This window comes from Myotis brandtii, unplaced genomic scaffold (assembly GCF_000412655.1).
Source record: "Myotis brandtii unplaced genomic scaffold, ASM41265v1 scaffold78, whole genome shotgun sequence".
In the NCBI taxonomy this organism is placed as follows: domain Eukaryota; kingdom Metazoa; phylum Chordata; class Mammalia; order Chiroptera; family Vespertilionidae; genus Myotis; species Myotis brandtii.
Window position 1 is genome coordinate 282,877 of NW_005371131.1, and position 12,537 is coordinate 295,413.

The 12,537-nt window shown below is 40.6% G+C and overlaps 1 protein-coding gene across 1 annotated transcript in view; it reads left to right on the forward strand.

The window, feature by feature from the left end:
- The window catches only part of DMC1 (DNA meiotic recombinase 1), a 34,438-nt gene that overhangs the window by 19,753 nt on the left and 2,148 nt on the right, over nt 1–12,537 (forward strand). Inside the window, exon 13 of the mRNA XM_005883195.2 lies at nt 8,529–8,645. Coding sequence (XP_005883257.1) covers nt 8,529–8,645 — 117 coding nt within the window. The remainder of the gene's footprint in view (nt 1–8,528; nt 8,646–12,537) is intronic.

Below are 12,537 nucleotides of genomic sequence, written 5' to 3' on the forward strand. Positions count from 1 at the left end.
GGGGGGGTGGGGAGGAGCAGTAAGAAGCAAGGGGTCCTGGACTGCGAGAGGGCATGGGCCGGGCTGAGGGGACCCCCCTCCCAGTGCAGGAATTTCATGCACTGGGCCTCTAGTCAGGCTATAAAACTGCACACCAGGGTAAATAATAAGATGAGGAATGAATAAGACCATGATAGTGGTCTTATTTCATTTGTGTATTTGTCTTGCTAAAACAAAAAGTCATCTTAAGACATTTGCAGTCTCATAAATATGAAGTCAGTTTATTCTCTAGGGATGTCTCCTGATTCAACATCATTAGCATAAATTAAGAGGCAATATAGTTAGAGAAAAATATTAAACCAGGGTTACCAGAATGGTGACCTTGTCATTTGAACTTACATTCTTCTCCATCAAAATGAAGAGAATTTATATTTATTGATTGCTTACCATGGCCAGGTCTTTCATGCATTATCTTATGTAATTCACTCAGCCTCCTTGGGCCTTCCTGTTCTTTCTATGAAGGTGTTCTCAGTATGTTGCTCCATCCTTCCCCTGCTCCCAAAAAACTCTAGAATTCCATCTCAAAATGTGGAAAAAATGTAGATTTTTCTGCATACTTTTGGAGGAAACAAAAGGGGTGAATTACTTAACAAAACTTGTTAAACATATTCCTTTTTTAAAAACCATCTCTTCTCTTTCTCCAAAATTCTTCTCTTTTGGCAATATTCTTTTCTCACTATCTTCCCCTAATCTCAAAGCATCTTCCTTATTCTTGAGCATGCTCATCCTGTCTTTTTCTCCTCATTGGATCCCTTCTCAGAAATTCTATCTGTAAGCTTACCCCTTAGCAAGTCAAAAATACCACGACTACCAATTGTCCCTCAAGCTTGCCTTTGCCCAGGCCCCTCAAGGTCCCCACTCCAACAAGTATTTCAGATAGATATTATTATTCCTAATTTATAAAGGAGGAAACAGAGGCTCAGAGTATTTAGTACTTACTCAATCACACAATTAAAAAACAGAGCTAGCCCGGCTGTTGTGGCTTAGTGGTTGAGCATCGACCTATGAACCAGGAGGTTACGGGTTTGATTCCCAGTCAGGGTACATGCCCGGGTTGTGGCCTTGATCCCCGGTGTGGGGCATGCAGAAGGCAGCTGATCAATGATTCTCTCTCATCATTGATGTTTCTATCTCTCTCTCCCTCTCCCTTCCTCTCTGAAATAAATAAAAATATATTTAAAAACAAAAACAGAGCCAGGATTTTAATCCTGGTATCTTTGACTTCAAAGTTATGCTCTTTTAGCCTCACTGTCATGATTAAGTACATCCCACTCCCAGAAAGATATTATCTGCCCTACCATCACCATAACCTATGCCTCATGACCCCATCACCCAAATTTGAGGTTGGGAGGTCAGGCTGTTCTGGGTTTTACCCTCAATGATATGCTATAGGCCGTATTCTGTTCAACCAGAGGGGGATAAATAAAACAATCTTTCTTGGCCCCTCTTTATTTCTAATATCCAACCCCATCTCTTCCTCTTTATCATAACACCTCCCCCAACCCCTGAGAAAAGGAGGAAAGAAGTGGAAAAGAAAATATAAAAGAAGGGGAAATAAGAGAATATGCTAAAGGAGGGATGTGGGTGTTTTTCTTAAGCTGTTTTTACTTGGTCAGAAATAGAAGTAAATTAAAGCACTCTAAAAGAATGTGGAATGCTATCGTGTACTTTACCTCAAGATTTGGTTCAAAGAAAGTTTAAAGAAACTTTAAGAAGATTTTCTTGGTCTGTATGTTTTATCTGAATTGTTTAGTTAAATAATAATAATTATCATTTGTTGAGTACCTCTTATGTGCCAAGATTACTATAAGGGTAGAGCTAATTGGCACAGTTCCTGGCATGTAGTAGGCTCCCAATGAGTTATACTAAATATATCTTGAATCCTCACAACAGCCCTAAGAGATAAGGTCTTTTTGTTCTCATTTTACAGTTAAAGAAACTAAGATTCTTAAAGGTAAGAAGCCCAAGGTAACATAGATAAGGTGTTTGCTTCAGGTTTAAGAAAGCAGGTAGTAATCATTGTAGTCACTGGGCTAATGCCTTACCTAAATAATTTCATTTTATTTTCACAACTACCCTCCTAGTTAGGCACAGTTATTATCCCCCATTTAAAATGAAGAAACACACTTAGAATGGTTAAACAATTTTCTTGAGGTCATGTATCTGGCTGATAAGCCAAAATTTGAAACCAGGTCTAACTCCCAAGTTCGTATACCACACGGTACATCGGGGCTGTATAAGATGGGAAAGGTTGGCATGCTGTCATTTGAGAGGCTTTTCAGGGATATACCTATTACCCTGGTGAATTGAACAGACTTTTCAGGGCCCTCAGCCTTGCAGGCAGAGATTTGATTCAGTCAGCCTGCTAAGAATAAGTCCATCTCTCAGGGGCAGACCCACATTAATCAAGCTCATGAGACTCAAAGACCAGAGGGCCAGTTTGCTGATATTGAAAAATGTAACTACATTTGAGGTTCTTATGACCAGTGCATTCTCTCCATAAGCTGACCTCCATAGGAATCCAAATTTTAATCCAAAGTTATTTACTAAATATGGAATCCAAGCAAAGGGAAATAATTAGGTGAGATAGAATAGTATGGACTGCCACATAGTAAGGATTCAATAAATCTTGGTTGTTATTATTATTATTAAAATATATTTTTATTGATTTCAGAGATAAGAAGGGAGAGGGAGAGGGAGATAGAAACATCAATGATGAGAGAGAATCATTGATCAGCTGCCTCCTGCACACCCCACATTGGGGATCAAGCCTGCAACCCAGCCATGTGCCCTGATCAGAAATCAAACTGTGACCTCCTGGTTCATATGTCAATACTCAACCACTGAGCCATGCCGGCCAGGCTGTTATTATAAACTAGAGGCCCGGTGCACAAAATTCGTGCACTCAGCCCGGCCTGCGCTCTCTCGCAGTCCAGGAGTCCTCAGGGGATGCCCAACTGACAGCTTAGCCATCAGTTGGACATCCTTAGCCCTGCCTTGGAGGCGGAAGAGGCTCCTGCCACTGCCACTGCGCTCGCCAGCCTTGAGCCTGGCTCAGGGCTTCTGGCTGAGCAGTGCTCCCCTGTGGGAGTGCACTGACCACCAGGGGGCAGCTCCTGCATTGAGCATCTGCCCCTTGGTGGTCAGTGTTTGTCATAGTGACCAGTCGTTCTGCCATTTGGTTGATTTGCATATTAGCCTTTTATTATATAGGATATTATATAGGATACCTATCTATACCTATGAATCTCCTAAACATATATGCAAACTTTTATATATGTACATATGTACATTTTCTGGGAGAGAGTCTATATCTTTTATTAAATTATCAACATGTTAGTGACCTATAAAAAGGTTAAGAGCCATAAATTTGACCCCAAATTCTACACAGAACCCTGAATACTTTAATGGAACAAGTAAAATTTGAATTGGCTTGACATTCTCCCAGAGCTAAGGCTGTTATGCTATCTTGCAATCTATTTGATTAAATATAACCACTTAGTTTATGTCTCATTTTAAGTACTTTTCCCCCCCATATTTTTCCTATATATTTTCTTAGTACTTTTGCAAAGCCTATCATTTATTTCCCTATTTAGTTCATTCAAAATCATCTCCCTTTGGAGATGGCATTCTTCTTAACATTCAGGCTCTTCACCTAGAACAGGGGTGGGCAAACTTTTTGACTCGAGGGCCACAATGGGTTCTTAAACTGGACCGGAGGGCCGGAACAAAAGCATGGATGGAGTGTTTGTGTGAACTAATATAAATTCAAAGTAAACATCATTACATAAAAGGGTACGGTCTTTTTTTTTTTTTAGTTTTATTCATTTCAAACGGGCCGAATCCGGCCCGCAGGCCGTAGTTTGCCCACGGCTGACCTAGAACAATCTATCGTGTATAATAAAAGACTAATATGGAAATCAACCAAACGGCAGAATGACCAGTCACTATGATGTGCACTGACCACCAGGGGGAAGATGCTCAACGCAGGAGCTGCCCCCTGGTGGTCAGTACGCTCCCACAGCGGGAGCGCTGCTCAGCTGATCAATGGGCCAGATGCAGGGCTCACCGCTGGCGAGCACAGCTGCGGTGGTGTGGGCCTCTCCCTCCTCTGTGGCAGCCACGGAGTGGCTGGCAGCAGCAGGCACAGTAGGGCTGGATTGAGTAGGAGCAGCACGGCACCCGGCTGGGGCTCAGGCTCCTCCCTGGCCACCTGCTGCTTTGCGCACTACTACATCCCTCAGGGAATGTCAGACTGCCGGTTTCGGCCGTGGTGATGGGTTGAAACTGGCAGTCTGACATCCCCCGAGGGGTCCCGGATTGCGAGAGGGCGCAGGCCAGGCTGAGGGACCCCACTGGTGCAAGAATCCATGCACCGGGCCTCTAATCAAGAATAAGCAGTAATACTAATTCTCTTCTGCGCATGGGGTACTACATTTGAAATGGCAAACAATAATTTGCTAAGAAAACACCATGCCTATACATGTAGAAGCTCCAGTTTCCTACTCTTCTTTAGATTATCTGTACAGGGGTTGGGAGAGGATTACTTCAATTAGGGATAGATTCTATCTTCTTTTACATTTGCCTCTGTCAGAACACCCTTCATAATTTTTTTTTGAATTATAGCTCCTTTGAAGATTACAAATCTGCATCCAAAAGGATCTAAACTAAGGTGATCCAAATTATCTTCTTTTCTGTATTCATTCCAGAATGAATATTTATTGAGTGCCTTCTATGTTATAGGCACTTTTCTAAGCACTGGAGTTACAAAGATTTATAATATAGGGGGGAGTGAGACCCATGAATTAAAAATTGCAGTGTGGTGGACAATTGTTTCCAGGAGTAAGCTCACGGTTCCCCCACAGACATGCATCTCCTAAACTTTAAGGGCCCCAGGAGGCTTGCAACCAAGGGTAGCAATGGGCAGCAGCAGTTCATCCCAGACAACCCCCCTGAACCTGTCCCCAAGGCCTCCATTTCTCACTTCTTAGTGAGCCAGAGCAGACCAGCCTAGGCTCATTTCCCAGCCCTTCTTGTTTCACTGTCCCCAGTGTTAAAATAAATACATTCAAATCTGTAAAGAATTTTTATGAGTTTATTTGAGCCAAACTGTCGACAATCACCAGGAAGCAGAACCTCAACGGATTGAGATAATGCTCCTGAGAATGGTGGGTTACATCTATATTTACACATTGCAGTCAAAGGAAGGGACAGTAGGTGGGTTACATGAAATCCATTGGTGATAGACTAGAGAGGCGGGAGAAAGCAAAGCCTGAGAATGGTGGGTTACATCTATATTTACACATTGCAGTCAAAGGAAGGGACAGTAGGTGGGTTACATGAAATCCATTGGTGATAGACTAGAGAGGCAGGAGAAAGCAAAGCGGGGGACCCCTGGGATTGGATAAAAAGTAAAATATAGACACATACTTAGGTGGGTGCAGGAACAATTAACATGATAACAATGAAAGAATTTGTGGTATCTGTCCTGGCACCCAGGCACATTAGGTTGTGCCCCAAGGAGTCCAGAAAAGAGAAGTTACAAGTTACCCAGACATTTCAAGGGTATGTTATTATAGATGCAAAAGGACAGATAGACTCAGTTAATGACCTTGTCAGGGAAGATATCCGCCTAGGACAGTGATGGCGAACCTATGACACGCGAACTCATTTTTTTGGTTGATTTTTCTTTGTTATTAAATGGCATTTAAATATATAAAATAAATATCAAAAATATAAGTCTTTGTTTTACTATGGTTGCAAATATCAAAAAATTTCTATATGTGACACGGCACCAGAGTTAAGTTAGGGTTTTTCAAAATGCTGACACACCGAGCTCAAAAGGTTCACCATCACTGACCTAGGATGTAACTATCCACCATAACTGCTTTTAGTTAAAGTTTAATTTCAGACCATCCTTTGTGGTTACTTTAGGTCTCTGAGGTTGCAAGACCACTGTGCAGGCCTTCCCTGAGCTTGTCAGGTTAGCATGTGGCCCCTTTCGTCCACACCAGCTTTAATAAACATCCTCAAAAATTTTGCAATGTAATGTGCTTTATTTTTATTTTTTATTTTATTACAAAAAGTTTGGGAGAGAACACACCCCATTTCCAAAATACAATTTTAAAAAAGAAAAGAAAAAACACAAAACCTACCGACACCCACGCAGTAAACACCTGGAAACTGGTTCAGAATGCTGCATCTGATGGCCAAGGGTCAATAGTGGCCAGATTTGGTTTCCGCTGGTTAAGGCTTAGGGACTGACTGCTATAGTAGTTTTCAGACCCAAAGTGACTGCAAAAAATAAAAACATATACATATTTAAAGAAGCACATGGCACCTCTTCCATCGTTTATACAAATGTGCCTTTATACAAATTTTGGCCTTTGCAAAAACGAAAGGGTTGGGGCGGGTGTGTGTGTGTGGAGGGGGGAGTTAACCAATTCCATTAGGGAGAGCAGCTCAAGATAAAATAAAGCAGAGGTGAGATTTGGCGGCGAGTACACGGGGCTGGAGGAAGCGCGGACTTTTCAATCCTCCTGGAGGTGAACGCTGCCCCTCACATTTTCTTCAAAGCAAAACAAAATTGGAAAGGGAAAAAAGAAAAGTAGCCCCAAAGTAAAATCGGCCACAATGGATTTGAGCTTTTTGCAGAGGAAATCGCACCCAAAAATAGGACCCAATCCGAGGTGAAAGGGTGGCGGCGGAGAGGTCAGGCGGAGGAGTGGTGAACTGCGGCCGCACAATGGAATTAATGAGATTAACCAGGGCAATTAGGACGCCCGCTCAGCTCCGCGGCCCCGCCAAATGGAAAAGGTTAGGTTAATTTCGTTAATTTGCAATCCATAGTCTCTGTTCAGGCCCCCTAACCCTTCTCCTTGGCACCTCTGCCCCTCCCCCCGAATCTGGTTCTGTTTGTCATCTGCATATTACCAGGAACTAAATCCAGGATGACGTCGACTCAGTATCCTAATGTGCTTTTTTAGAGGACTACATATAGCCCTGGCCAGGGTGGCTAGGTTCCACGGGTGCAGGAGCAACCAATCCTGTGTCTCTCACGTCAATGTTTCTCTCTGTGTGTCTTTCCCCCTCCCTTCCACTCTGTCTAGAAATCAAAATCAATGGAAAAAATATCCTCGGGAGACGATAAATAAATTAATTATTAATTAATTTTTAAAAATAGAAAAATGTCTGCAGTAGTTTGAGAGCACAGAGGAGGCAGGTTCTACTCTGTTTCAGGGTTATCAGGAAAGACTCACAAGAAGGATGACAACAATGGAAAACAGGCTTTCATTTCAGAGGGAATCCTGTGTGCAAAGGCATCGATGTGTAAGAGGAGCTGCTGAAATAAGAAAAAAGAAAAGTTTGAGAGGGAGGGAGGAAGAATGACGACAACTGTAAATAAGTATGTAGGTGGCAGATAGAAAGAAAGTGGAGTTGAGGGAGCGTCTTCCTGAAAGCACTAATTTTCTTTGTGAAGAAGCAGGCGGTGTTGTCAAAGATGAGGGGACAAGAATACAGAAGGGCACTTAAGGAAACTACTGAAGTTGTGGAAAGGGGAGGTGAAGCTAACCGTGCTCATACAGAATTACTAGGCAGTATTGAGAGACCACCTGTAACATAGCTGTTAAAACTTCTCTCAGCCCATGTAGCTAACTCTGACTATTCTTTCTTGTCTCCCCTTGATAGAATCTTCTAACTTCTACCTTCTGTGGCAGTATCAATTTTTCTACAGTCCAAGGTTCTTGATATTCTTGATAACTTCTATATTTGAGATTATTCTCACTGCAAATTCATAACCTGTACAACATTGAAGGCTTCCAACTACAGTTAATACATAGAAGGATTTTTCCATCTGCTCTCATTTACATCATAGCATCATGAAGGAGCATTGGATGTTTCTTATTCATTAGACTAGAATAGTAGTTGGCACATAGTAGGCTGTTAATAAATATTTCTGATAAATGAGTGCATGAATGAATAAAGTGTATTTTGCAAAGAAGAAAAATTGCTTAACCCCAAGATAGTGAGTAATGTTTTATTTGTGTGTGTTTTTTTCTATTTAAAAAAATCAAACAAAACAAGAAGCCTGGATGACTCCAAACCCTACCTCACTCCAAAGTTAATGAACTCTGCTTGTTCATTTTTTAAAAATATGTTTTTATTGGTTTTTAGAGGGAGAAGGATAGAGAGATAAAAACATCAGTGAGAGAGGAACATCATCAATTGGCTGCCTCCTGCACATACTCCTACTGGGGATCGAACCCACAACCTGGGCATGTGCCCTGATCAGGAATTAAACCACGACCTCTATGGTTACTGGGTCAAAGCTCAACCACTGAGCTACACTGGCTGGGCCAAACCTCTGCTTGTTCAGAACACACACCTACTCCATCCACTGCCATCCTCCACAGAAAGTTGTGTTGAAATTGCAGGTTTTACTCTATATAGTTCATATATTGTAACCTGAAAAGGTCTTTCTAATTCAGTTTTCAGGCAGACCCCAAAAAACCCATTGGGGGACACATTCTCGCTCATGCATCAACAACAAGAATAAGCTTGCGAAAGGGAAGAGGAGAACTAAGAATTGCCAAGATTTATGACAGGTAAATATTTTCCTTTTCTTAATCAGATTCTTGTACATATGGTATTAAATGAAATTGTCTCTCTTGAGAGGCTGTAATTATACCGCTGGAAGATACTACATTGTTTGAATTTCCTTCTCAAAAATTATTCCACTAATTGGGAAGGCCTTACTGTGCACTAGGTTCTAGGGATTTAGGGATTCTATTGACAAACAGACTTGGTCCCTGGCCTTCCAGAGCTTACAGTGAAGCTAGATAATGAAGTAATTCTAATTGAAGTGTGGTTAAGTGCAGGAAAAGTTCAAGGTATGGCAGGAATATGTTCTCCTTTCTTCCTGCCAGTTTTCTTTTCAAGTTTCAGTTTAAACATCACTTCCCCTGACCCTTGCAGTCTAGGCTATACCCTATATTATACCTTATATTCTTTCACAGTACTTTATTTATTTAAGAATTATAAACAGCCCTGGCCAGTGTTTCTTAGTGGTTAGAGCACCGGCCCACACACTAAAGTGTCACTAGTTTGATTCCCGGTCAAGGCCACATACCTGGGTTGCAGGCTCAATCCGGCCTGGTCAGGGCATGTGTAGAAGGCAACCAATTGATGTGTCTCTCTCACATCGATGTTTCTTTCTCTCTCTCTACCTCTCTCTCTCTCTCAATCTGTCTGTCTCCCTCTCTTCCTTCTACTCTCTCTCTTAAAAAAATAATTACAAACAATAAATTTTAAAGAGAAACCTACTACATGTCAACTGGTCTTGGTTCTAGGGATAGATCAGTGAAACAAAAAACACAAGGCCCTGCCCTCATACAGCTTACATTCCATTGGTAGTGATGTATAGTACAGCATATGTCATCCTTACTAGACATTAAATACCTTGAGGATAGGGACACTATGCCTGGGAAATCAGAGATGTGCAATATTTGTGACTGACTGATTAGCCATCCCTGAGCAACAAGGCAAAGATGTGTAATAACTCTCTACACTAGGGAGGGGAAAATCAGTAAAAAAGAAATCAGATAGCTCTTAATCTTGTTTTTGCTATGAATCAGAGTACTTATTATACATTGTTATTGAATAAATATTAAGTAATCATTTCCCACATCTATATGGTTTTTATACAGACCATTTTGCTTTTTATTGCCTGTCCTTTTTATTGCCTATAATATTCAAATGCTGTGTTTTATGGAGCTTCAAAAATCTCTAGAAATTTGCTACAAATGTGGGTTTTTTTGTTAAATTAAATAGATAGTAGAATTGTTTCATGTTTTTACTAAAAATTCTTGATCTATATCTTGGACAGATTTCTGTGCTTAAAACTTTCCTAACACTTTTCAACTGATTACATGTGCATGTCCCTCACAACAGGGACTGTTTGGTCCTTTAATGTCCCCAGCACCTAGCAAGCTACTGGGCACATGTAGGAACTCAGTAATTATTTATTAAGTTAAATGAATGTACCTCCATGTTCAGTCATTTGTATATTTCATCAAGCCCTCCAAACTGTGCAGGAACAGACAACTCCTCCATTTCTTAAAATCCTAAGAGAATACTAGGGTTCTGCAGACTCAAAAAAGGATAAAGTTATCATATAGATTAGTTATGTCAAATTTTCATAGATTTGAATAAAAATAGCAAAACTAGATCAGAGTTTAAAATGTCAAAACTTATCTTCTAAGTTTCTAGTCTGTGTCGCACATTAACTCCCTTCTTTCTAGTTCCTAAAGATTTCTCACAAAGACCTTCTTAATTTCAGAACTTTTTGGTATAGAAGATGCTGCTGCTAATAATAATAGCTAACACTCATTGAGTGGCTACTATGTGCTAGGCCTCATGCCAAGTGCTTTATATCTATTTCATTGTTTATAACAACAACCCTAGAGACAGAGGTCAGTATCCCCATTTCACACATGAGGAAACCAAGGCCCTAAGCAGTTAGGTAACCATTGCTCCTCTACCGTCTATTTTAAACACAGAAGTCAGAGCGATCCTTTGTAAAACTAAGATCATATCTATTCTCTGCTTAAAATCCTCCAATGGCTCCCCATCTTAATTCATAATAAAAGCCCAAATCTCTACAGTGGTTTACAGAGCACATGAATGGCCCCCTGTTCCTGTTCCTCCTGTTCTCCCCTTGCTCACAGTGCTCCAACCTCAGTGGGCACCTTGGTTCTATACATGTCAGGCGCAGTCCTACCTCAGGGTCTTCGTGTTTATTGTTCTCGCTGTCTGGAATAATCTTTCCCCCATTACCCTTTCTCTGGTTATTTCCCTCACCCCCTTCAAGTCTTTGATCAAATGTTACTTTTCCATAATGCTTATATTGATCTCCCTATTTAAAATTGCAACTAGCCTCCTCCCAATTTCCATACTTTATCTCCCTTAGCTAGCTCTACTTTTTCTTTCCCCATAACACATAATTTTCTAAGATATCGAATAATATATTTACTATGTCCATTATTTATTGTCTGTCTCTCCCTCCCCCCGAGTATAAATTCCACAATGACAGGGATATTTGTCTATTTTTATTTTTTTTTTTACTTATAGATCTCAAGTGTGTACAACAGGGATAATAGCAGATGCTCAATAAATATTTTCTAAATGAGTATATGAATGGACTTGCCTCAAACCGCACAATCAGTAAGGGATGCAATCAGGATTAGAATCTATGCTGTCTAAATCTAGGGTCTGCACTTTTAATCATTACACCATTTCTTAGTTTATTAGGGATGATCGATTTAGGGTAGTCATAGCTCGTCTACTATAGCCACCCCCAAGTCTTCAACTACTACCTTACACACATGTAAGAGAAAGACATTTCTTGTTAAAACAAAGAATTCCCCAAGAATTGAGCACAAAAGTGTTCTCAGAAGAATTCCCAGGTGTACAAGAATGACTACTAAAAGGAACCCAGCCCATTTCCTAGAATATCACCATAGTAAACACCCCCATAAGTAGCTATAGCTGACCCTCAAGTGTACATTTTTCTCCCAATTGCTTTCATAACACTTCTACATGAATGTTCCAGAAGTACCTCAAATGCAACATATCTAAACATAACTTATTCTTTCCCTCTTTCTTGTCCACAAAACAAGCTCTCTATTCCCAGTTTTTTATTTATGCTATTACCTCTACCTGGATTATTCACATTTCTGCCTCAAAAGCCCTTCAAATGTTATCTATAAAGTCTTTCCTAATTAGCCTACCTAGCATAATGTCTTCTTTCTTTAGAGTTCTATAACATATATAATGACTTTATGAAACAGCTTATTTGTCATCTGTCATAGCTCACCCTTTTTTTTAATATATTTTATTGATTTTTTTTTATTTTTTTTTTTTTACAGAGAGGAAGGGAGAGGGATAGAAAGCCAGAAACATCAATGAGAGAGAAACATCGATCAGCTGCCTCCTGCACACCCCCCACTGGGGATGCACCCGCAACCAAGGCACATGCCCTTGACCGGAATGGAGCCTGGGACCCTCCAGTCCGCAGGCCAACGCTCTATCCACTGAGCCAGACCAGCTAGGGCATAGCTCACCTTTTAGACTTCTTGAGAATAAGGACCCTGTCTCATTTTTGTGAAATCTATAAGGTCTGGTACATGCTAAAGTAGGGTTTTCAAAAAGTTAAAAATGTGACTTTCTCACAAATAAATATAAAATGAATGTGTCAAAGATCTTATTCAACTCTGTAATTAATGAGGAAATCGCCAATTCACAGGATATTTTGAGACAGGGATTTATGTAATCAGTCAAAAGAATGCTGAAATAAATTTGCTAGTAAATGCAAAATTGGTTACTCTCCTACCAGCAATAAATTATAATATTTTAGCCCTAACCGGTTTGGCTCAGTGGATAGAGCGTCGGCCTGCAGACTGAAAGGTCCCAGGTTTGATTCCAGTCAAGGGCATGTAC